Source organism: Castanea sativa, chromosome 12, assembly GCF_040712315.1.
Source record: "Castanea sativa cultivar Marrone di Chiusa Pesio chromosome 12, ASM4071231v1".
In the NCBI taxonomy this organism is placed as follows: Eukaryota; Viridiplantae; Streptophyta; class Magnoliopsida; order Fagales; family Fagaceae; genus Castanea; species Castanea sativa.
This window is the reverse complement of record NC_134024.1, coordinates 50,106,173-50,133,116: the sequence shown is the minus strand read 5'-3', so window position 1 is coordinate 50,133,116 and position 26,944 is coordinate 50,106,173. Positions and strand designations below refer to the sequence as shown.

The window sequence follows — 26,944 nt, the reverse complement described above, 5'->3', positions numbered from 1 at the left end:
CATCACTTTTTAAAGGTACAGCTTTACTACTTGGGAAAATTATATTTGCAACAAAATAAGCCAAACAAGCTCATCAAACACACACACACACACACTAAAAAGGACGAGTTTGATAACAAAAATTTTCTTTTGGTAAGCAGAAATACATTATTTCTCACATCACAACAAAAGTGCATACCTTTTGAACCCGAGCAGTTAACCTTGTCATTGCACTCTTCAATTTACAAACCCTATCCAAGTTACGGCTACTAATCTGTAAAGAATAATTGTTCAGAAAAGATTGACAATAATGATACACTACAAGAGGCTGAACAGCATTACAAGTGTGCAGAGCAGGAAAGAGTGATGAAGAATAAAAGAGCCCAAAGAGCCAAGGAGGTCGGATGTATATAGCATTAAAATGATTCCAAAATTAAAAAATAAATAAATAAAGGAATACAGTAAAAAAATGCACTCCCAAAAATTTTAAATCTAACATGAAGGATCATGAACTGTCCAGTGCCATGAGTCGGTACCACACCCTTAATAATTCTCCCCTTGAATTCCTACTAAACATCCAAAAGTAAATAATCAGTCTTATGAGCTTATATAAGCAGTCTACCCATTTCCTTAACTAAACCACTAACCGAGAGTCTTTTCCTTTTTCTGTTTCTTTTTTTTTTGGCTGAGGTAGTTGGACGTGGGGGCAACTACAAAAAACAGCAAGACAATGGACCGGTTAAAGAAAGAGGAAACACATAAGCACTCACCTTAGACTTAAGCTCATCTAATGGAGGATAAGCATCGGTCTCCAATTCTGTTGTGCGTGCAGCAAGGAAACTACAAATAGCTTCCAAAGCTACCTCTAGGCTATGAAGCACGGGTGCGTTTCTGGATTCGGGTACAGGTGCGGGTGTGGGTGCGAGACTCGGTAATTTTTGAAAAAATTAGGTGCGGGTGCGGCGGGGTGGGCGATTAAAAAATTATTAAAAATATTTTTATTTATATTTTCTATATATTTTTACTATTAAAATTTTCTTAAAAAACACGTTACTATGCCTTGATTCACAAAACAAGAAAGAAGAAGGCAACAAACACAAAAGAAGCAACAAATATTCAGGAAAAAATTAAGGAATGACAGATTTAGGATGGTTGGGTGTCATTCAAAGCTGATTTCGGCTGTTCCGGCGTGATTCAAGGCATATTTCGGCCATTTCGGTACGTATCGGCCATTTCGGTCGTCGGCCGATTTGGCCAATACGGCTTGATTCCAGCCGAATCTTCCCAGTTCGGCGCGAATCGAAGCCGATTCAACGCGAATCGAGCCGAGTCAGCGCGAATTCGTGAAAAAAAAAAAGAAAAGAAAACTCAGACGCGACACCGAAGCGCAGGCAACCGCGTCCCACGTCGGACTCCGGTGCGGCACCCTCCCAGCCGCGTCCGTGCTTCATAGCCTCTAGGGCCCAAAATTCAAATGGAGACTCTATATTGCATAATGTAGATCATTCATATAACAAGAAATAAAAAAGGACTGACAAGGTTCGTTCTAATATTGAGAAAACATACAAGATGAAAATAATGCACATTTCCAAAACAACAATAAAAGTTTGAACTCTTCACTAATCAAGATTGTTTTGATTCAATTTTTAACCATTAAATTAATATTGCTTACCATCTTCTTCACCCGCATCAATGTCATTTTGGCCCCCTGGGTACTCTTTCCCATCACCTAGTTCCAAAAATGTATGTTAAAACCATATTGAAAACAAAAATAATATCATGAAGTATTCAACACTAGATTGAAATGTGAAAAGAGGAATACCACTGGGAATAAAGTGTGTTGTTTCACATTAAGCTTTGAGTTACCTTTTTTGAATCTTATGTCGTCTCGTATAATGAGGAGGAGGTCTTGCATGTCCTTCATCAGATGCCTCGGGCCCAGCATTGTGTCCATGTTTGTGCCCCTTGTCCCACAAGGAGGTGCCTTAGATATGCGTTTCGGCCGACCTTCAGCCACTGCAGGTAACCCAACAATTTGCTTAGCCTGAACATAGGGTGGGTTGATGGCTGAAGAAGGGCCAGTAGGCGTACTGTGGGAGGGTGGCTCTTGCTGCATGTCAGGTGGGGTTGGATCAATACCCAGGTCACAGGATGGAATGGGTGACAGCTGAGGAAATGACCGTGGGGTGGGTGGACGAATGTCAAACCCAAGACAAGGATGTGGGGTGGGTGGAGGGATGGTGGGGCGAGGAGATGGATATGGGGTGGGTGAAGGGATGGTGGGGCTAGGGGATGGATGTGGGGTGGATGAAGGGATGATGGGGGTAGGGGATGGATGTAGGGTGGGTGAAGGGATGGTGGGGCTAGAGGATGGATGTAGGGTGGATGAAGGGATGGTGGGGCTAGGGGATGGATGTGGGGTGGATGGAGAGGGATCGGGGGTAGGGACAACCCGAGGGGTAGCAACAGGCGGACGAGGGCGACGTCTGGCCGGAGCTGTGCTCGTGCTTGGGCCCTCAGTAGTGCTTGGGCCCGCAGGAGTAGCTGCCTCCTTATTTGGGGCCTCAGGGATAGGAGGTTGTACACGTTCAATCGCATGCACTACCGTCAGCACCTCAGTAATGTCCTTGTGGTCCAATGTGCCCACTAGGTGACGTCTCAACAAAAGGACATATCCTTCAATCTGCACATGGAAAACCACACATATTAGTAATGCAATACCAAATCAACAATGCCAATCAATAATAAAATAAATGTTGGTTCTGAATTTAGTTCTGCTAGTAATAATTGCAAATTATAGGGAGACCAAGTGCTAAGCAGAAAATGTAGTAACATATATCATGTTCTCTAAACAGTGGTTTCATGCTAAGAAGTACGGTAAGATGTAGAAGACATTGAGAAGTTACCAGCAGAGTCACTATAGCACTGGACCTATCGATGAACCTCCGAGTTACCTTTTTGAACCAGTCGTGGTACTCGTGCTATGGAGGCATATCACAAAGCACTGCTTCACAACGTCGTTGAAGGCGATTACCCCACTTATCGATATGCACAGCATGTTTTCGCATCCAATCAACACCGACTTTCCCCCTCAAATCAATGCCATGAAGCACTGTGTCAGTGTCAACATCGCGGGGAATTTCTTGGATCATCCTAAATTGACGAACGACACGATCCGGTGTATGTTTTTCTACTAGGTGGAAACATACAAGCAGTATCGTTGCCGTCCACACGGCCCTCCCTGCAACGCACCATGGTGAAAGGTCCTCTAACTCAGCTTCATATGGCTGTCACACCACCTACAACAGCCAAAAAACAAGTACACAACACATTAGGCAATAATGTTTATATTTCAAAGCTCACCAAACCTATAACTTGTTCCTAAACATGTAAAACAATGCATTTTCATACCTAGCTTGGAAACATTGAAGTTATTTGCTCGCAATACCTGTCCCTGAAGATGTGGGCGGACCTATTTTTCTTGTTTGGGACCCACAACCACCTATAATCAAGAGCAAGGGATTAATATCTAGAACTTTCCCATTGAGATAATTCCAATGTTAAAACTATAATGTAATCACATATAACTACTGAGATAATCTTATAGATATTTACTTAATTAATAATATCACTAGAATAAGAAACAGTCCTTATAAAAAACAAAGCACATACAAGCCACATGACAGTCACAAAATTAGAGTATATTAACGTAATCATATATATTGAACCTCTGTTTAAAATTTATGCAATGTTGACACAAAAAATTGCTAGAAGCCTTTAAAATAAATAAATAAAATCAAGTTACATGATTGTGGGCTTAGGTAATGATCACATAATGTATATGATGTGCATGAGGTAAAGACTTACTTTAGGGACAGTGGACCACGCACTGGAGGACCATAAGCACCCACTGGCGGGCCATGCTCAACTGCCGGACACAAATAGTGGAACCTGGCCCATGCCCAATATTGGACCAACAGTAAGCAAGCACCAATCTGACTGGTGCCCTCGTTTGCCATGCATAGCTCTCGATACAACCATGCAAGGCAAGCACTTCCCCAACTGTACCTTCGTGTGTTGCAAGGGTCTTCCAACTGCTGCACCCACATTAGATGCACCCACATTAGATGCACCCTATCGTCGGATTTGTCCATGAATATTGTGTCCCCTAGTAGCACTCGGATGTAGCATCGTGCATACTTATGCAGCTGGTCCTCTTCAGCATTAGGCGGCAATGGATTAGCAACTTGCTCCAAAAGCCAGTTGATGAGAATCCTCTAGCCAGTTGATGAGAATCCTCTAGCCAGTAAGTTGCTTATGGTTGTCTTGATTTATAGGTTGAAAGCCAAGGAAGTCCTGACACACATCCATCCAAGTTTTCTGCGTTAGGATTAGTGCCCTTAAATCCTATTGTATGATGCTATGTATGATATTATGTATGACATTATATATGATATGATGTATGGCTTAATATTGTAATTGATAAAGTTATTTTATTATTATCTAAAATAATGGTAACATGAATATGAGACATTATCATATAGTCCATGAGATGCATTGTATGTGATTTATGTGAAAAGTCACAGAAGATGTAAATCACAAGTTCTTTGTAAACTTAGAATTTATAGTTCGTAGTCGGTGATGAAATTGGGCATTTCATCTGCGAAGACTATAACGTGTCAACTAAGATAATTTGTCTTGATCATGGAAGTGGAGACTTCTAGTTGATATGTTGATATGTTTTAAGAGTTAAAACATATTGAACAGGATCGCTGTGAGATTTATTATTCTCCTAATGACTGTCAAATGAATAATAAATTTCACGACTTCTATTTGTATGAACTCTTAATCCTGAGAGAATAATGGACTCGATCATGAAGTATAAGTTGCTTTGATATATCAGGAGTGAGATCTGAAGTGACGGTCAAAACCTCAGTATGTTGGGCAGCCACATTTAGTGTTGATGAAACATATATTCTCAAGATGGAATTCATAGTCTCTTGATGGAGATATAAAATATTTCCTTGAGATAAGTTTAATGGGTTCAGTTATTCAGAGAGTTAGGCCTAACCACTTTAATAAGAAATTACTAAAGTATATATTTATGAAATTGGATTTCATAAATATATAATGAATAACTTTAAAGGATTAAACCAGGTACTCAAGGATAAGATGTAGTAATTTACAAAGTGACAGTCTACATTCATGACTTTGTATTACTACAAATATTTTATGAAGGGGTTGCATGTATAATAAAGTCTCGGGTTATAATTATTAATAAGGCCTAGAGTGCAATTATATTTATATAGTGGTATTAAATATAATTAATGGTAACTTTGAATTTGTCAAGAGTTGACGGAAAAGCCCAAGGCCCATTGGAGCTAGTGTCTTATTGGTCCCTTTTGATCCCACTCCAAGCCATACACTAAAGCCAATTGGAAAGACCCAATAGACCAATCCAATTAGATAATCAGTTAGTTATAAAGGGAGAAACATACAAAATTTTTATTTGTGAAAAAAAAGAAAAAATAAGAAATGGTGTGTGAGAGAGTGTGAGACACACTTTCATTTTTCCTTTAAAAAACTGATTGAGAGACCACACATTTTGGGCGTAAAGTGGAATTGGAGTGAAGATTAAAAGTGTTCCCAAGTGCTTCTAATCTTTGTTTTGAATTTCTCCACACCAAGGTACGCTATCTTGTTCTTAAATTCTGAAATTTACATAGTGCACGTTATCAATCATGAATGAAATAGATTTTTGTTTGTTGCTTCCGCTATGTGTTTTGTATGAGATACAAAACCAGAATTTTTCCTTCATTCTGCGTGCTCCTTGTTATAGCGTCACCATCAACAGGAAGCTCGAGAAGAACCTCCACATCCGGCAATGTGATGGTGACCTCACCATGTGGCATGTGGAAGGTGTGAGTCTCGGGCTGCCATCGCTCCACTAAGGCCGTTATTAGGCCATGGTCAATCTCTCTACCCGGGACCCAAATGAGTCCTTCCAAACCAACTGCCTTGATGATGTTCCTGACCCGGTCGTCCACCATTGGCTCTCAATTGGAGAACTCTGAACTACAGCTACGGCAGGTAACAGACCCTGGATCCTACACAGAACAGAACCATGGATTAATATATGACAGCAAATGCATGTACATTTTATGAATTAAATGCATGTACATTAGTTGAATCTTTAGTGTTGTGTTTTACCTGCTTATTCCAAATAGCTTTGGACCGATGCTTGAGCTGCTTTGACAACTCCGACTTGTCAATAGGTCCAGGCTGTGTATAGTCAATCCGCCCAGCATTTGCAATAGCCATACTGCACAAGAATGATAAGCAATTAGTTTGAGAAATGAACACACAATATGCTTATGGAACTAGGTATGAGTTAGAGCAACTAAAGCCAGTTTGTACAACGAGAATTCAGTTAAAGATGAAAGATTGAACCAAAAGAGGCCAATATGAACACAGAGCTTTTTAGACTTAGGATTTTATTTTTAAGGTAAAGTTTTGAAGCAAGAAAAAGAGTAGTAGTAGCAATCAACTGCAGAAGAGCCAAATTAGAATTAATAAACTGATATGCAAGCAGATTAATAAACTGTAAAGTGCACATTTTCTAAATTTTTATATGGATGTAACACTTTCTATGGGTATTAGTTATCTCTTTATATGGATGTAATGCTTTCTATTCTATAGCGAAGAAGAACAAGTTTTCTAAATTTTAATAAGTTATGAAACTTTGTTTGACGTGTGATGCCAAGGAAATCCTAAGTGCGATGCCTAAAATTTTACTGTTTTCCTTTTTTGTTTCTTAAATTCCCAGCTACTTATCAGCTTGGTCTGCATAGTAAATGCTTCCACTCTAATATCAATTTGCAGTGCAATACCCCTTCTATGAGCAACATGAGGGCATATGCCCTCCAAGCCAAGAAAGTACAGCCAGTCTTTATCATTGACCTCAAACTCTCTTACCCAACCAATTTCATAACTTGATGATCTAATCTAATAACATGCCTGATCATCACATAGCAAGAGCCATAATTTGATATTCTTTGTCAAATAATTGACATACACTTTACTGCAAGTCTAAATTGCAACCCTAGTGTTCACAATTGCTTTTTACTAGAGTTTGGAGAACTTTATATAAACAAAAACTTAAGTAGAGCAGGCAATCAGCAAAAATAGCCAAAAGTAATGGAAATGGTAACCTATTTAGCCAATTAATTAGGGGAGGACTGGTATGATATAGATGACAGAAGTAAACAAACAATAATTCAATATCAAATAAAATATCCCAACACAATAAATGCAGGCAAGGCAACTACTTAGCAAATAAAATCAAATAAAATAACACTTCAACATTATTACATCAATAAACACAATATCATTTCTGACATTATCAAATTTAGCAAGAAGAAAGTCATCAAACATTCAGTAACATGGATCCAATTAAACACTAAATCATCAACTTTAACAAACCCTAACATCAAAAGTTTAATTTAACAAAGACCCAGTTAACAAACCCTAACATTATCACTGCAGAACAATGCATAGTTCATGATAGAAATTTGAAATTTTCCTGACTTCAACCCACGAATAGAACAAAGCGCAAAAAAAAAAAAAAAATCAAACCCACAAGCCAATTCAATCTCAAAAAACAATAAAGTTTCGATCTTTTTTAACAGTTCTATTAGAAATTCAATACAGAAACCAAAATAGAAAAAAACTTAGTGAAACCAAAGTTTTTTTTTATTATTTTTCCCACTGTTTCTCGGCAACCAAATAGTGAATTTTGTACAAAACGACTCACCTTTTTTTTTTTAGTTTTGAGAGACCACGTAGATTGAAGGAACCAAAGCTCTGTACACCTTGCTGTGGCTTTATGAAATCTTTTGGCGAAGGCGATCAATGTGAAACAGTGGAGACTGAGAGTGGAGACTGAGTGAGAGAACAGTGAATGAGAGAATAGTGGATGAGTACGAAGAGGGTGAGTGAGTGAGAGTGGAGAGGGTGAGCGAGTGAGAGAGGCCGAGGTTCGGTGTGAGAGTGAGAGGGTGGGTAAGAAGGAGAGTGAGAGCGTGAGAGTCTGCTCTGTGTTAGAGAGAGGGTGAGTGAGAGTGGAGAGTGTCTGATCTGTGTGAGAGGCGTTAATTTTGAAAAGAAAAATGATATGTCCATAGCATTTTCACAACATTTTTACAACAAATCCTAAATGGCAGGTTGTTACTAGTTGTTATTGTTGGGGCAAAATAGTAATCCTAGTGTTAGATTCAAATTTGAACTAATAACAACTAACCACCTGTGATTTGTTGTGAAAATGTTATAAAAATATTGTGAACGTAATATCTCTCTTTTGAAAAAATCCCAAATTAAAATCGAGTTTTAAAGACTCGATTTCTTGTTTTTTTTACGTGGACCGATCACGTCAGACCTAGATGTCCACATCACATAAATCGAGTCTTATAGGTCTAAAATCGAGTCTTTAACACTCGAGATAGTGCTAAATAATATATAATTGGAAAGTAATAGCAAATTTCCCATTTTCGCTGTGCACACCCGGAAACCTCAACCCCAAAAATATTCCTCGACATATCTCCTCTCAACCCCTTCGGCTTATCTCTTTCTTTCTGAATTGTTTGAGCGTAGAAAATTGTGATGGATAATCCAACCTTCAATGAAGACGACGGCGGATCAGATTTAGATGAAATCTCTCACTCGTTTATCTGCTGCGTCTGCAGGTCAATCTCGTCCTCAACCAATCTTTTTTTTTTTTTTTTTTTTTTTTTTAAAGTTTGATCGCATCGATATTTATTTCTCAGTATCAACTTTATAGAATTGCTTTGAATTTTTTTTTAAATTTAAAAAATACAAGTTGCTTTGAAAATACTTTTCAGAAATGCGAAACAAATTGATCCATCAATCTTGATTGCTACTTTTTTTTTAAATGAAACAAAAAAAATCAATTGACAAGGAACCCATTATTACTAGATTTGTGGGTAGGTGAGAGGGAACTTTGTTTGATTCGGTTTGAAGGTTTTGGGTATGTAGAGGGAAGATTTTGACCTATTGTGGATTCTTGACGAGATTTCCTTTGTGGGTTTGGAAGGAAAGGACTGATTTGAGTTGGATTTTGGGTTTCTTGGAGGAGAATTAGTTTCACTCATATCTTTCTCTTGCTAATTTCGTTTAACATTTTTGTGATGGTAATTGAACTATACATGTTATTTGCCAAGAGAATAGAGGGGCCCTTGGAACTATTTGAGTTACATGGTGGTTTGGGGGTTGGTCAAGAATGGATATGCTCTCAAAGCATTAATTTTTCCAAGAAAGCAGCTTAATAGATAGAGACTGAGTTAGGATTGAGGAAAAGATCTCTTGATATGAGCAATTAGGATCCAGATCATCTCAAGAGTATCATATTTGTACTTCTTTGTTTCGAAACTTAGCTGGGATGAAAGTGATTTTGAGGAATAGTGGCCCATAAGGGAGGTCCCAGGGATTTTGGATTTTCCTTCTTTTGTTGGGTTGTAAAGTTGGGTCCTTGCCTATGACTTCTTTGTGATTGCCTTTGGGATCATCCATCCAAGGGTGAAAGGATCACCATAATCCTAAGGGTTAGTTCAATCAGCAGTGGACCAGTGGTGGAGCCAGAAAATTTTTCAACAAACTATTATTACATAGTACATAAAAATTATTACATATCATAAATTCAACAAACTATTACTTATTTATTTATTATTATTATTACACTCTGTTTGTTTTAGCATCAACATTTTCTGGAAAATGGTTCATTTTTCAAAGAGCATTTTTTAGAAAACTATATCATTTTTCAGTGTTTGGTAACAACCTTGAAAATGAGCTTGAGAATGTTTTCTGGTGTTTGGTATGCAAATTTTTATTTTTATTTTTTATATTTCTTGTGTAATTTAAAACATGCGTATTATGTAAACTAACTAATGTAATCAATATTAAAAAAAAAAACCAAGGATGAATTTGGTTTTCATATTAAAATTTTGACAATAAATACAATAAAAATTAGTTATCAAATTTTCATGATCTCTACTACTCATTTTACTTATATATATGGACAGGAACTTCCACACACACACACACATTTATATATATATATATATATATATATATATATATATATATATATATATATTAACCATTTGTCTATATACATAAAATTGACAGGAGAATACATCTTTAATAAGTACAAAATAACAATAACTTTTCATTGTCTACTCTTTTTGCTAGTACACTAATTGTCTACTATGATCAACCAGAAGTCTTTAATATTACTCAAAATTATGTATTTATATAATGTATCTACATAATATATCATCACTACATAATATCTGCATAATGTATCTATCAACAAAAAAGATTATGCTATGTAAAAGTAATTTGGAGCCATATAGGTACTATGTTTAAAATTTTCGTTTTTTACTTCATTCATTCATTCATTCTTTCTTCTTTTTTAGTTTTTATATATATATATTTTTAGCACTTTTATTTGCAAAAAAAAACTTATACATGGAATCCATCAAACCAAAAGTTTTTTAGAGAAAAAAATAAAATCAAGTTTGAAATTCAAAGTAAAAAATTGAGATTATGGTAGAGAGGAATGAATAATTACCACTGCAAATATGTTCTCTTTTGCAAGTTGGTAGAGAGGAATGAAATAATTACTGAGCAATGAGGGAAAAAAAAATCTACTCAAAGAACTGTGTTATAAAGGGGAAGAGAAATATGGAGAGAGAGTGAGAGAGAGAGATCTATGGAAGAGAAGAGACCAGAGTGAGTGATAGTGAGGGTGTGAGGAAAGAAAAAGAAAAGGGAAAAGAGAAAGAGTGAGAGTGAGAGAGCGTACTGTGAGATAGAGATTGTTTTCCAAAAAAAAATTTTGGAAAACAAGCTATAAAAAACAAGCCTTATTTTTATTAGGATTTTCCATTGACTAAAGATAGTTTTCCGTTGACCAGTTTTTTTTTGTGCTACCAAACACTGAAAAATGTGAAAAACTATCTTTACAGAAAGTTTTCCAGCAAAACAAACAGAGCGTTATTATATTAAACTAAAACCAAACTATTATATAATGTGTGAAATGCTGTATAGCTAGTTAACTGGTTCATCAAAAAAAAAAGTACAGCTAGTTTACCATCACAATTTATTACAATACATTCAGCCAAAGTTTTTACTTTTAGTCAGCCAAACAGGTAAATGTCATTTGTGATTTGTGAACTGCTTTACAGCAGTGTTAGCAGACAGAACACTAGAGCAAGAGAGAAAACAAAGATAGAGTGAGAGAGATGTACCACTGGTTGGACTGGTTTAGAAGTGAAGTTGAGCAGATGATCGCAGACTGCATGTTGAGGCAAGGAGGTGCTGCAATGGGGTTGACATTTTTTTTTTCTTCTTCTTCTATTTATTTTAAATAAATTGGTGATTTGGGATTTGTTAGACGAGATTTGGGGTTTTGTTAGTATTTGGACTTTGGAGGATCATGGGCAAAGGATTGGGCCAGAAGGGGGGATCTTTTTTTTTTTTTTTTACCGAAGTTTTTTTTTGGGCTTTTATGTACCCATTCCATTTTGTTGTTATTTTTTGAAGGGGTTTTACTCTTACTGTGTTAGTTCAAAATTATGAGCTTGAAGGAGCAGATTCTATAATTTTAGGGGGGGGGGGGGCAATGAAGAATTTTTTTTTTTTAATTTCTAAGTTTATTATCAATTATACTGACAAATAATGGAGATTGCAAAAAGCTGGGGGGGGGGGGGCATGGTCCCCCCTAGCTCCGCCACTGCAGGGGACCATGACTTATGAAACTGATTTTACTAGTTCGAATCTCCTTTTCCCTTCCCCTTCAGTCTGATACTTCACTTAATTATAAAAGGGGGAGCCGACCGCGGTAGGTGAGAGGATCATGCTTTTGAAGAGAACCTTATTGCGTCTGTCCCCATACATGTTACTAATAGGATAGAGAAATTACAGCAGGAATCTTTGTGAGAAGGAGTAGGGAAGGATTTTAAATTTCATTTGGTAGATTGTGCTGTTGTGTGGTTTCCTATTAGTATTGGTGGATTGGGTGCTAGGAAATTAAGCACTTTAATACAGGTTTATTTGGGAAGTGGTTGTGGTGTTATGATGTGAAACGTAATTAGTTGTGCATCTGTATATATTAATATTAGGAGAGCATGATCGGTTGGGGACCGTGCGTCACAAAGCAGAGGTCACTAGTTTGAATCTCTCCTTCCTTCTTCCTTGGGGCCAAAAACAAACTTATAAAAAAGAGAGATTCTTTAGTGGCTTCTTATATGGGGAGATCAGAAGAGGGTGGTGTTCATTATTGGAATCCTTTAGGATTGGGAAGTGGTGTGATTGCCTTTTATATATTTTCATTGTACTCTAATTTCCTTTCGGGTGATAAAAAGGGTAGATTATGTTGGAAATTGGCACATAATGGAAATTTTGAGGTTTGCTCTTTTCATGCAGCTGTAAGAGGATTAGCGATTCCCTTCTAAGAGCATATGGTGTATGATGGTTCCATTGCAAGCTGTATTTTTTGTGCACACTGCCTTGGGTAAAATATTGACAGTGGGAAATCATATTAAGAGCAGAATAATTGTTGTGTACTGGGGTTGAATGTGTGAAGATTCTAGTGAATTGGCTGATCAATCTTCTGATTCACTGTTTGATGGCAGCAGATATGTGGTCATTAGTTTTTTCTCCATTTGGCATTCATTGGGTGATACCAATGAGGGTTGTTGAATTGCTGGCTTCTTGGAAATTATGATTTGTTTGTCAAAGGTGTGGTGACATATGGAATGATATTCCACATTTTCTTACATGGTCTACTTGGAGGGAATGGAATATTCAAACATTTGGTGGTGAAAAAAATTCTCTCATATTAGAGTCTTCCTTTTTTGAGATTATTTTATCACTTGATGTTGACCTTTAGGCATGTTCCCCCCCCCCCCCCCCCCTTTTTTTTTTCTTGATTGTGGTTATTTAAATTTAATATTGTGATTTTGTAGAGACTTTCTTGTACTCCTTCTGTGTACTTGTATTTGCTTATTATTGGTTTTATTTTGAGTGGAAACCTTACAAATTGAGTTCACTCTTATGTTGCAGGGATCTTTTGTACAAGCCAATAGTGCTGTGTAAGGGTTTACTAATGGCTTGAATGGCATGAATTTTGAAATGCTTTTACTCTTCAGTAAATTATATCATTTTCTTGCAGCTTGTGGTCACATATCTTGTTTTTGGTGTGTTCACTATTCCATGAGTGGACTATGCGAGTCTCATTGTCCTACTTGTAGGCATCCGTATATTCACTTTCCTACCATCTGCCAGATGCTTCACTTTCTGCTCTTGAAGATGTATCCTGTTGCCTATAAGAGAAGGGAAAATCAGATTCTCGGTGAGCTTCATAATTTTTATTTGAGGTGCTCACATTATGCATGCATCCACAGTCAGATGACACTATTGATTGTTAATGACATATATGACAAATGCATTAATATAAAAAACACTCTTGAACTTGAAACTTGTACAAACCTTTCAATCACCTTCAGAAGGATTAAGAATCATGAATTTTTATTTGCCACCATATCATTAAATTCTTCTTGAATTGATCCATAGCTTTTTTTTTTGTTGATAAATAATGGAATTGTATTAATCAAAACTCCAGGTATACCGGGGGTGTACATGGATAGCAAAACATCAAACACTTAAATTACAATGATCAAGAAATTCTAAAAAATTAGAACAAGAAAAAAGATTAAAGGACGAACTCCACTCCAACAAGGCGTGAAAAAGGAGAGATTTAAGTTATAAATAGACCGTTCCTTCCTTTTGAAACATCTTGAGTTTTGTTCTCGCCAAATACACCATAAGACACAATGTGGTACAACCCTCCATAAATCAATGCTTCGATGTCCACCAAAGGAACCTTGCCAACTCAAAAATAAATTAGGAACACTGCGGCATAACCCATAGAAGACCAAATAGAGTCCACACCATAGACCATAACTCATAAGCAATAGGACAATGAAGAAGAAGACGATTCACTGATTTCCTCACTCTTTTTACACATACGGTGCCAATCTACAACTGCGACACCCTTATACCATAAGTTTTCAAGAGTCAAAATTTTACCTAATGCGGCAATCCATGAGAAGAAAGTAACCCTAGAAGGGATCTTTGAACGTCACATGGGTTTCCAAGGGAAAAGAGTGTCAGGAGTTGAGGAAAGGGAGAGATAGCACTCACTCACTTTAAAACTCTTATTCCCTGCTGGTTTCCTACAAAGTTTGTCCTGTCCTTCACCATTAGGAGGCATAGAGTTGATAAGATCCAAAAAAGTGTAAAAATGTTCAATTTCCCAATCTTGAGCATCCCTAGAAAATTGAAGATCCTAGGGCAGCCTTTGGTTAGGAAAGTGCATAACATCCTCAGTAGAAGACCCCTTATTATAACTAATGCTATAAAGCTCCAAAAATGCCTCTTGGAGAGTACAATCCCGACACCACACATGATGCCAAAATTTAATTCTATTAACGACAGCAACCTTGAACTGAATGGGTTTCGAAAAGGCTGGCTGGCCTTGTCTTATGGTTCTCCAAAGACTAACACCATAAGCATTATAGACTCCTTTTGTAAACCAACCACCCCGATCATTCCCATATTTAGTCTCAATGACCCGCCTCTAGAGGTGGATTGTCTTTGTTCCATATCTCCACAACCAATTCCCCCACAAAGTGTGATTGGAAATTCTCAAATTTCTAATGCCCAAACCGCCGGACTGCAAGGGTGTACAAACTTGGGCCCACCTAACTAGATGGAATTTAGGGGACTCATCTATCCCACTCCATTAAAAATTCCTCTGAAGCCTCTCAATAAGATTCGCAATATCTATAGGAATAGGAAAGAGTGATGGGAAATAAGTTGGCAAACTTGAGAGAGTACTTTTAATTAAAGTAATCTTACCTCCCTTTTATAAATATAATCGCTTCCAACTCGCTAATTTCGCTACATTTTTTCTTGAATAGGTTCCAAATTGCCCTATTCTTGAATTTAGCACCCAAAGGAAGTCCCAAGTATGTCATTGGCAGAGATGACTGACTACAACCTAGCAATGCCACAAGCTCTCCCCCATTAGACCTTCCCAATTGGAACTAATTCTGACCTAGCCAGGTTAATGTGCAGCCCAAACATCACTTCAAATGACGATAAAATCTCCCGAAAATTATCAATCTGACTAGTAGAAGCATCACAAAAATTTAAAGTGTCATCCATAAAGAGAAGATGGGGATGCCATATGGAGAGTATTAGTCCTAGTACTAATAGTGAAACCATAGATGTGTCCAGCCAGAACCGCACCATCCAACAAGCGGCTTAAAGCCTCCATAACAACAGAAAATAAGAGCAAGGAGAGAGGATCACTTTAGCGCAGCCCCCTAGAGCTCCCAAAGAAATCTTTAAGGGTGCCATTTATCAGAATTGAAAATTGAAAATCTCACCGTGGAGATACAAAACAAAATCCACTCTCCATTTCTTAGAGAATCCATAGCGCTGCAACATATACATAAGAAAATCCCAACTGACATGATCAAAAGCTTTCTCCACATCTAACTTACATCAAACACCTGGTATCCTTGCCTTGAGCCTACTATCCAAACACTCATTAGCTATTAAAATAGAATCTAGGATTTGCCTATCTAGAACAAAGGCATTCTGAGGCTCATAGATAATCCCAGTAATCACCATTCTTAGCATGTTAGCTAACTCCTTGGAAATGACTTTATAAATATTGCCCACTAGACTAATAGGCCTAAAGTCTCTCACATTAACAACATCTACTTTCTTTGGAATGAGAGCAAGGAAAGTTGCATTAAGGCTTTTCACAAAGATAGCTTGTGAATGAAAGTTTGCAAGAATCTCCACAATTTCAAACTTTAAGAAGCCTCAACAAGCCTTAAAAAAAAAAGCCATTGAGAAACCATCTTCTCCTGGAGCTTTATCTCCATTACAACCTTGGATGGCACCATATACCTCCTCTTCCTCAAAGGGTCTATCTAACCAAACAGCCTCCTCCTTTGAAATCGTAGAGAATTTCACTTCATCTAGCAGAGGTCTTTGATCCTCATTCTTAGAGTATAATTGTTTGTAGAAATTGGAGATGCATGCTGATATAGAATTCGGATCTGATGACAACTCACCATCCGCCATTAGATTGTTTATGGTATTAAACCTTCTGTGGGAGTTTGCTGTTCTATGAAAGAACTTAGTGTTTCTATCCCTGTCTCAGATCCAAAGGCCCTAGATTTCTGTCTCCAATAGATCTCAAACATAAGAGTTACCTTTTCAAGCTTAATGCGAAACCGGTCTTTTTTCAAATTCTCATCATTGGTTAGAGGATGGCTATCTTCCATCAAATATAGCTCTTCAAGATCCTTCCATAACTTGTGCATCTTATCATCTACATTGCCAAATCCTTCTCTATTCCATTTCTTCAAATCTATCTTCAAAGCTTTCAATTTGCTAGCAATCCAAAAGCCAGGGGAACCTTGAAAATGATAGAGGACTCCCACTAGGTTCTCATTGTCTCCACAAAACCCTTGGCCTTCAACCACATATTCTCAAAGCCAAAAGGGCAGCTGCCCCTGTGAAATTTTCCTCCTAAAAGAACTGGAAAGTGGTCTGTGGAAAGTGGTCTAAGAGTAACCTATGCAGTATTTTTTGACGAATGTTTGGAAAGTGCTCTTCCAAATCAGAAGATAGAAGGAACATATCAAGCCTAGACCACAAAGCCACTTCTCTAGAATTAGACCAAGTGAAAGTAGCCCCTTCCAATGGTAAATCTATAAGACTGTGTTCATAAATAAAATCTGAAAATTCAAGCAGAGCCCAATATAGCCAATCCAAATGTTGACAACCCCACAAGCATCGTGTCTTCCTCCTTGTTATCAATTCCATTTTTGTTTCCTGAAGACAAATAATGTTAGCACTCTAACTTCTGATTATATTCCGAATCCGAAGTCTTTTGTCATGATCTTTCAGCTCCCTAACATTCCAGGAGATAATTTTCAGATTCATTGATGCACCACTGAATCTTGTTCCCCACTTGCACTTCCTGGCAAAGCAGATTTCTTCTCATGATTCCAAGAATTTAGCAGACTTTTCAATCCTCAATGCCCTTTAGAACTTGTCTTAGCCTCCTTCTTTTGAGAGCATTCTCCCTGCATTTTAGTTTTCTTCCTAGCCTCCAAAGCTAAAAAAATCCTAGTAATTTCTGCTTCAAAGCCTATTAAGGAGGTACCCACAGACTTCCTAAAAGCTTTAATTAATTTTTCAACCCATGGTGATAATTGCGTGGAAGCGCCCACCACCTCTACAAGTGGAACATCTGGGTTAGCCATTGCCAAAGGTTGCACAACTAGAGATTCTTCATCTTTTCCCAGTTTACAAGACCCCATCAGAGTCCCACAGCTCATAATCCAACCCTAATACTACAGAAATATTATCCAGATTGGAGCCCACATCTTTAATATTAGAAGAAACAACAGCCCACTGCCCCTCCTTTCCACGCTTCACATGTAAAAAGAAGTCTAGAGTCGGCAAATCTTTTTTGGCTATCACATTAATATTTGACAAAATATCCGCCCCAAACTCTGCCGCATGCTTGCCAATATACTTTCTCCTTTCCATTATTTCTTGCACCACCATGATTTTGATGTCCATTAGCCACCACCACCGCAGCCTTCAGTGCACTCTGTATTCTATGTAACATTCCTTGACTGGTAAGAGAAGCTGGTTTTAAAGTTTTCCTCAAGTTGAGGCCAAAGCCTTGCTAGCCACTACCCAACCTTCCCTCAGGGATCCTTATGTTGCCCTTCCATCGACCGTGGAGAAGTTCAGAAACCATTAAAAATGTGCCATGGGCATTGGACCCCAATTGAAGGATGAAAACCATATCACCCTCTCTAATTGTTCTTGCATAATGCCAGGTGATTGCTTAGAAATCAGTTCCGCCAGGTGGAACGAAAATTTGTTTGCACTCTCTTTCCCCATAAAAACAGAGCGCAGCGAGGTGTGAACTCTCTCAAAGATCCGTAACAAGAAAAAGGAACCCCCTTCCTCAACGGAGAACTCAAATGTTTTGGATTCAATGAAGAAAAACGTGGAACCACCCATTGCGAATAGAAACAAAGCAGCAGCAAACAAACAAACAGAAGAGATGGAAAACTACCAAAATTCCTTTAATTTGTTGTGGTTGTAGAAATCAAATTTTGGCCCTCCATACAAAATTGACCATAACTTATTAAATAAAACCCAACTTAAAAATTGTTTTAACCGTTTTTGAGTAGTAAGTTACACATGCTTCCAATGTGTCTTGAACCCATGACCTCACATAAAACTAGAATTCATTGGGAAAGAAAATTGTTTTACCCTTATAACTAGACCCTTAAAATAACACTACTTTGGAAAGTAGACATTGTTTGTCTTCAGGGAACTAAATTGGAGCTATTACAAGGGGAGTCATTCATAGTTTGTGGGGAGGTCAGCATGTGGAATGTGTATGCTTAGGCTCTGTGGGTGCTTATGGAGTGGTGTTGGTGATGTGGGACAGTTGGAGGAAGCAATAGGGAATTTTCAGTTTTGTGTAAATTCAAAAATGTGGCCGAGCAATTTGAATGTGCATTTACTGGAGTTTGTGGGCCTAATTGCGATAGAGACAGAAGGCTTTTATGGGAGAAGCTATCTGGGTTGTGCAGCTGGTGGAATGTTCCTTGGTGTGGTGCGGTTTCCCTCTGAATGTTCTGGCTCTGAGTATTTTACTCAGGCTATGTATCAGTTCACTTATTTCATTTCAAAGCAAGGCTTGATTGATCCCCCTTTGGAAGGAGGGAATTTCACTTGGTCTAATTGTCGTGAGGTGATGTCAAGGTCTAGGCTGGTCAGATTCCTTTTCACAGCTAACTGGGAGGATAAGTTTCCGTCTGTCAAAGGAGGATGTCTAGGTTGCTATCGGATTATTTTCCGATTCTTCTAGAGGGAGGTAATTTTCATAGAGGGAGGCCTTTTAGATTTGAGAATATGTGGCTAAAGGGAGGGCTTCGTGGAACTGGTACGCTCCTGGTAGGAGTCTTATCAATTCCATGGAGCTCCTAGTTTTATTTTAGGAAATAAATTGAAGGTTTTGAAGATTTTGATATAAAGAGATGGAATGTGGAGGAGTTAGGTAATATAGAAGAAAGGGGGAAAATTTGTGGATTGATCTTCTTGAGTTGGAGTGTTAAGGACAGTCGTGATCTTACAGTGGAGGAAAATTTGGAAGGGAAAAAATTCAAGGTGTTAGAAAAAATGACACTTTTTGGAGGAAATTTGTTGGAAGCAAAAATCAAGAGTTCTTTGTATTAAAGAAGGATATAGGAATACCAATTTCTTTCATCGTCTGGCAAACTCTCATAGAAGATTTAATACCATTGATATGCTTGTGGTGAATGGGAGAGATGTCTATTGATCAAGGGACTAACAAAGTGTATTACTCAATTTTATAGAGAGCTGTTTTCTTAAAGTGAGGTTCACTGACCTGTTTTGGATGATGTGGAGTTTGGAAGGATCCTATGTGGATAGATAAGACATTTTGAGGAGGATGGGGTGGTGAATGGTTTCAATGGTGATAAGTCGCCAGGTCCAGTTTTTTTTTTTTTTTTTTTTTTTTTTTTTTTTTTTCAGTCTTGTTGGAGTATTTTGGAAAATGATATTATGGATGTTTTGCATAATTTCCATGCACAAGCTGTGCTCAAAAAGAGTCTTCATGCTTCTTTCATTGTTCTCATTCCTAAGAAAACTAATGTTGTAGAAGTGAAGGATTTTCGTCCTATTAGTTTGGCGGGAGGGATGTATAAGATTATTTCCAAAGTGTTGGCTAATCATTTGCATAAGGTGGCGTATGGCTTTATTTTATATTTTCAAAATGCCTTCGTTAAAGGTAGGAAGATTTTGGATTTTGCTATAATTGCATCTAAATGTATAAACAGTAGGTTGAAGTTGGGAGTGTCGGGGGTGTTATGCAAGTTGGATGTGGAGAAAGCTTATAATCATGTGAATTGGAGTTTTCTCAATATATATGCTCCAACAGTGTGGATTCTCGGAAAAATAGAGAAGGTGGATAATGTGTTGTAGTTCCACTATCAAATTTTCTATTATGATCAATGGTACCCCGTCTGACTTTTTTGGGAGCTCTAGGGAAGTCCTCAAGGGGGATTCTCTATCATTGTTACTTTTTTTGATATTGTTGTGGAGGCCTTGAGTCGTATGTTGGATGCGGCTGTTTCAGCAGGTTAGTTTTTGGGCTTCTCAATAGGTAGTTCAGCTGGTACATTGATGATGGTGTCTCATCTCTTATTTGTGGGTGACATGCTTATTATTTGTGATACTAACTCCAATCAAATAGTTGTTTTGCGTGGGATCCTTGCCAGATTTGAGGGGGTGTTAGGGTTGAGTATTAATTTAGGGAAGTCAGAATTGGTTCCAATTGGTGATGTGCAAAATATGCTGGAATTAGTGGAGATGTTGGTTTGTAGGCAATCTTCACTTCCTCTGAATATTTGGGTCTACTATTGGGTGCTACCTTTAAAGATAAGGCGATTTGGAATCCTATATTGGAAAAGATAGAGTAGACATTTGTTGGAAGAGATTGTATTTATCTAAAGGGGGTAAGGTAACTCTTATTAAAGTACTCTTTCTAGCTTGCCTACTTATTTCCTCTCTCCTTCTTGTTCCAATGAAGGTAGTGAATACTATGGAGAAATTATAGAGAGATTTTCTTTGGAGTGGTATTGGTGATGATCCAAAAGTACCTTTGGAAAAAAGGTTTAAGGTTTGGAAGCCAATGCTGAATGGCAAGTTAGGTATTAGGTATTTGAGTAGATTTAATAGTGCCTTGCTAGGTAAATGGTTGTGGAGATATGGAACAGAGAGGGATGCCCTTTGGAGGAGGGTCGTAGAGGCGAAATATGGGAGTGAATGGGGTGATTGTGCACAAAATCGATGGCAAAGGTGTAAGGTACTAGTGTGAAGTTTTGGGAGGATGTATGGTTTAGGGATTGTTCTCTTAAAGTGGCTTTTCCTGAATTTTATTGTATTAGTCGGGCAAGTGAGTCTTTCGTGTCCGAGGTCATATGTTTCTTTGATGGGAGGATACATTAAGGACATTTAGTGCATGATTGGGAATTAGGAGCGTTGACCTTGTCTATGGATATGATCTATTCCACAGATGTGCGGGGTGTACGTTCTGACAAAGTTTGTGGAAGCTAGCTATGATTAAAGGTTTTGAGGTTCAAGGTTTTTATCGCTCTTTATCCCTTGCTTCTCTTATTTCATTTCTGTGGAAAATGGAGTGGCAATCGAAGGTTCCTCCTAAAGTGGCTTTCTTTTCTTGGTTTGCCTCTTAAGGTAAGATTTTAACTACAAATAATCTTTGAAAGAGGCATATTGTAGTGCTTGATTGGTGCTATATGTGCAAAAGGTGCGGGGAATTGGTGAATCATCTTCTTCTTCATTGTCCTATAGCACATGAGCTGTGGTCTATGGTTTTTTGTTTGTTTGGTATTCATTGAGTTATGCGGTATAGGGTTGTCAAGTTATTAGCTTCTTGGCTGGTCAAGTTTGGTAGACATCGAAATGTCGCTATTTGGAGGTTTGTGCTGCACTATTTGCTATGGTGTACATGGTAGGAACATAGTGCTAGATGCTTTGGGGGCTGTGAATGGTCTATTCTTGAGATAAAGTCCTTGTCCTTCCTTACACTCCTTGAATGGAGTCTAGTTCTGCCATCTTGTTCTTGTTTTTCCCTTGCTGTTTTAATTGATCATTGTAATCTAGGCTCTTCATTTTTGCCACTATAGTACATTTCCAGTGTACTTTGGTTGTCTGTTTTATTAAAATTTGTTACGTTACTTATAAAAAAAATTTATACTACACACAACACTCTCTTAAACAATGTGGGACATAACTATTTTTGATAAATAATGTGAGACATAACTATTCAAATAATACTTCATAATTAAATTTCTTTTTTTAATGCTAGCACAATGAGAAACACTTAGAAGTTTTGAACTAAAAAAAGAAAAAGAACCTAGCATTTTGCATTGGTAAAACCACATGACTAAGCCAAAACATTTCCCGTGATATAAATACATAGCTGGACATACTCTTGACTTGCGACAAACCATGGATGCTTGTGCTATGTTGATGGATATTATTACGTCAATAGAACATTTGACATCTTGGGATGTAAACTGAAAAAATTTCCTTACTCAAGGTATTGGATATGCCGATGAAAATGATATCCTTAAATATTTAAACTTCAATATTCACTTAATTTTAGTTTGTAAATGTCTATATTTTATCACCTTTTCTGGCATGCCTATCTGCTCCCAGAACGTGGTTGTGGCTCCAAGCTTAGATGGTAAGTTCTGTTGGAAGTGTGACCTAGACTTGTGTTTCTTGGGCATGACCACCTTATTTATCAAGGCCTTCGAAAATTTAAAAAAAAAAAAAGAAAAAGAAAAATTGAAGAAGGAGAAAAGATTTATTGATGTTTTTAATCTGCTTCTCATTCTGTTAGCTTGTCATCACTGTAACTGCTGTTGTAGTGCTCTTTTGTTTTTTGGCAGCAAACAGTTATTAAATCATTATTTTTAATCTGGCACTTCTCATATTTCATGAAAATTTAAGTTGTTACCTTTTCTTTTTGCAGAAGAGGAAATGAAACGGGACACATTCTCGCCGCAAGTTAATTCTCAAGACACATTCTCTACCATAGTTTTTGAGTCAAATTCATCATCAGACCCATTGTCCACTAGGAAAGGGGAAGCTTATGCAAATACGGATGTGTTGATGTCCAATTCACAGGTTCAAGATGATGGCATAGGCACTCTTGTAGAAATCTCTGATGGGAATTCTGAAGTAATCAGGAACATTGCTGTTGAAGAAAAGTATTGCAAGCAGGTTTCAGTTGCTGATGTTCTTTGTTTGGAATGCAAGCAACTACTATTTCGTCCTGTGGTTCTTAACTGTGGCCATGGTAGACTGTTCACTTAAGTTATTCCTCTTATGTATGATCAGGTTTCAAGTTATCTGTTATGGAAAATATATTTTTAGTTTATTTGTAATTATGCTTATTTTAATTTATTTTATTGTGCAGTATATTGTGAAAGTTGTGTCATCATCCCAGCTGTTGAGATGCTTAAATGTCAAGTTTGTCAAACTTCACATCCAAGAGGATTTCCGAAAGTTTGTTTGGAGCTTGATCATTTCTTGGAAGAACAATTTCCTAAAGAATATATGCTGAGAAGATATGGTATTCTGCTCAAACTATTTGATGTTGAGAACAAGCATATGCCTGAATACTTGATTTCTCTTTTTAATGTTCAAGTATAAGTATGAATTGGTTCTTAAAAATATCTTGGATTGTAGAATGTGCCATCTGTTTTTAGTATGGTGTAGCCATATAGGGGACATCATGTTTCCTGAATTAATATAATCTGTTTTGCTGTTCTTGTTACATTTTTCACCCTTTTTTGTAAGTTGAAATCATCAATCTTGTTCATGTGGTAGATACTAAAGTATAATCAGCCCTCCAAACTTGTTGGATCTTTAGACTAAAAATTTGCTATGTGAACCTTACAAACTTCATCACTAGAATTCTATGATACCATGGGCAACAGTGTTAGATTGACTGTGTGTGTGTATATATATATATATATATATATATATAGAGAGAGAGAGAGAGAGAGAGAGAGAGAGAGAGAGAGAGAGAGAATAAGCCCCATTGTAATTAGAGTTGAAATCAAGGTACCAATGATGTATGGATAAGAACAAATGAGATTAAACATTGAGTAGTGATACAAGAGGGGCTTTTGTGTCTTGTACACTGTTTAAAATTAACCTACAGTAGCATACTTATTGATGCATATCCTGAATACTTTAAAGTTAGACCTGCCTGTTACAATGCTAGTATATGCTTCCAGGTTCAACAGGAACTGCTAAACAAGGAGAGCCTGCTAAACAAGGAGAGAAGTTACCACATCGGTCTGACCCTCACTCAAGAGTTCATATAGGATGTGGTTGTGATTCTTGTGGGGTAAATTTTCTACTTCCATTTCCTGCAAATGCACTGATGCCTAGACTTTGGTAGCATATGCCATATTTGGTGTCAGACTTGCAAAAACCTGTTTACTCCATCCATTCATCTTGGTTTAGTTGCTACTCGGCATGGAAATTATCTTTTCAATTAATTATATGTTGGAATTATTGTTTATGCATTTGGGCACTTTCACAATGTTGTCCATCTTCAGTTGCTATTGTCCATAATGTGAAGAAATGGGTTAAGCCCCCTCTTTTAGGAGAAACCATATTGTTTCAACTTGATTATTTGATAGTTTTTGATGCATTGATGCTCCAAACAGTGTTATGATGCTTACTCTTTTTAAATATTTCTTGAGTAGATTAATGGAACTGTCAACTTGATATGCAAATGCTAAAACTTAAATAGTTGTATTTATATCATGTGCAAAATATGCATGTATATGTTGCAACTCCTAGAGTGTGACGGAGCAAACATGTATTTTCAATGATGTTGGTGTTTCATATTGATGTGGTCCTAAATTTATTAGAAAAAAGGCCCATATTTTGAACAAACAACATAGATGTCTCTCTCTTTTAATTACAATTTTTTTTATCAGCTGCCTGTTGTACTGTGTTTGGCATCCTTCAAGTGATCTGCATGATTCATTTTCTTGATAGATAAAGTGATCTGCTTGATTTATCAAACAGTGACAGATTTTTCACTGCATTCATTGATTATTTACTTTATGCTGTGAGAGAGAGGTCTCTTTAGACCATATAATAAGATCATTTTCCCTTCCCAAGGGGATGTTGACATGTTAATCAATACCAGTTTGTCAGAAAGTTGGGGTTGGGACCCTATTGGGAATTGTCAAACATAATGTTCATAGGTACTGATAGACTCAAATTTTTTTACATTGGATGACTCAACTTCTAAGTGGCACCAAAAATTTATACAACATATTTTTTTGGGGGTTAAAATTGTATGCAATATCATAATATCTCAGGTTGTTGTGTCTATAGATTTACCCCATAATTGGGGATAGATACAGATGCAAAGATTGCAAGGAGAGAATTGGTTTTGACCTTTGTGGTGATTGCTATAATACCCAATCCAAGCTTCCAGGGCGCTTCAATCAGCAGCATACCCCAGAACACAAGTTTGAGCTTATAGAGAATGATCATGCTATGTGGTGGCAGCCTTTACACAACCCCATTGTAATTGCCTCAGAAGATTCAGAAAATGATGAGAATGATTAGGCTTCAACCATTCAAGGCACAGTATAGTCATTTCTGCTCTTATTTCCTTTTGAATTGGTTGCATTGTTACATAAAATATCTTTGGCCTCTTATTATTATCTTTGTATAACTTTTTGATGTTTATGCCCTTTCAGATTGAAGCTGCTCTTGGTATGCGAGCACAATCAACCTGGTATTCTCATCAATTTTTTGCACCGAGTGTCAGCTAATTTGCTTCATGTTGGTCACACCAGGGTTGAAGACTTGAAGTAGATGACTCGCACAATCAATCTTTGGTTGATAAGATATTTATAAATTCATGTGATGTATAATTGATTATATGTAGAAGTGAAAGATAAGTTGGTTTTGTGGGTGATGAATGATGACAATACGTTTATGTATAGTAACCCAAACACAATATCTTCCTAGACAACTTGTGAGTGTACATGTTAGGTTGAGTTTGGTTCAATTTTTTAAAACTGGACTTTTTGAAAAAGTGGGGTTTTCAAAAAGTGTAGTATGAAAAAGTGCTTTTTGAAAAAACTGAGTGTTTGGCTAGCACTTATAAAAGTAATGGTTTGAGTGATAAATTACCAAAAATGACAATGTAAATATAAATGAGTTTATTTCATACTTAAATCAATTACTTCATAATACTTAAATCAAATTTTCTCTTTCTAAATTTTTTTTTACCAATATTAGCTAATAACAACTTACCATTTAAGATTTATTATGAAAATATTGTGATAATTGATACTGATTTAAATTTGAACGTACTATTATGATTATTTTTTTCTTTCTAAAAAAATTATTTTTTTCTCACCAATATTAACTAATAATAACCTTTCGCTTAAGATTTATTGTGAAAGTATTGTGATAAACTATTAAAATTTTTTTTTTCTCACCAATATTAACTAATAATAACTTATCACTTAAGATGCATTGTGAAAATATTGTGATAGTATTTCCTTCTTCTTTTTTCCTCCATGTACCATATTTCCTTCTTTTTTCCTTTTTTTTTCCCTCTTTATTTCTCCTCCACACACGTGCCCTTAGTCTTTTCTCTCTCTTTTTTTTTCCTCTTTTTTTGTCTATTTCTTTTTCCCTGCCACTTCCTCCAATCTTCAGATGGTTCCAGAGAGCTCTCTCTTTCTTTTTCTTTCTTCCATTCTCCTTTTTCTCTTAGCACTTCGTCAATAACACCAAGCTCTTTTATTTATTTAATTTTTTTTTAGCACTTCGTCTGTAACACCCCACTCTTCCCTTTTCTTTCTCTTTTTTTTTCCTTTCTCTTTTCTCTTACCACTTCGTTTGCAAGTTCTACTGTGCTTGATCTTTGCTACGTGATTCTACTGTGCTTGATCTTCCTCTAGAACATTCCAGTTTTATTCCGCAGAGTTTTTTTTTTCTTCTTCTTCCTGTGTGATTCTATTGTGTGATTGTATTGCTCTTTCTTTGCTGCGTGATTCTACTATGTTTTTGCACTTGACTGGGTGGATAGTTGCTACGTGATTCTACTACGTGATTCCCTATCACTTTACTGCTTGTCTTCTCTCCACTGCTGCTTGATCTCTTTTGA

At 37.0% G+C, this 26,944-nt stretch overlaps 1 protein-coding gene across 4 annotated transcripts; it reads left to right on the top strand.

Moving 5' to 3' along the window:
- Positions 1-8,517: 8,517 nt before the first annotated feature.
- Positions 8,518-25,861, top strand: LOC142619875 (E3 ubiquitin-protein ligase PRT1). 4 transcript variants are annotated; one of them, XR_012841609.1, is made up of 8 exons: positions 8,518-8,720; positions 13,120-13,148; positions 13,229-13,408; positions 22,757-23,083; positions 23,204-23,359; positions 24,030-24,142; positions 25,134-25,402; positions 25,521-25,861. XR_012841609.1 is itself a non-coding variant. In XM_075793222.1 (8 exons), exons 1-7 carry the CDS (start codon positions 8,638-8,640, stop codon positions 25,384-25,386), a joined length of 1,125 nt encoding a protein of 374 aa, XP_075649337.1. In that variant the 5' UTR covers positions 8,518-8,637; the 3' UTR covers positions 25,387-25,402; positions 25,521-25,861. The 4 variants fall into 4 exon arrangements, 2 of the variants coding, with proteins under 2 accessions (XP_075649337.1, XP_075649338.1); XR_012841610.1 differs by having other exon boundaries at positions 25,134-25,407; XM_075793222.1 differs by having other exon boundaries at positions 25,150-25,402.
- The last annotated feature ends 1,083 nt before the right edge of the window (positions 25,862-26,944 follow it).

Bases quoted from the DNA above. Each gene is read 5' to 3' on its own strand.
- LOC142619875 (XM_075793222.1), top strand. From the start codon at position 8,638: ATGGATAATCCAACCTTCAATGAAGACGACGGCGGATCAGATTTAGAT. The intron at 13,149-13,228 runs GTAAGGGTTTAC...ATTTTCTTGCAG, and splicing joins GTACAAGCCAATAGTGCTGT to CTTGTGGTCACATATCTTGT. The intron at 23,360-24,029 runs GTATTCTGCTCA...ATATGCTTCCAG, and splicing joins ATATATGCTGAGAAGATATG to GTTCAACAGGAACTGCTAAA.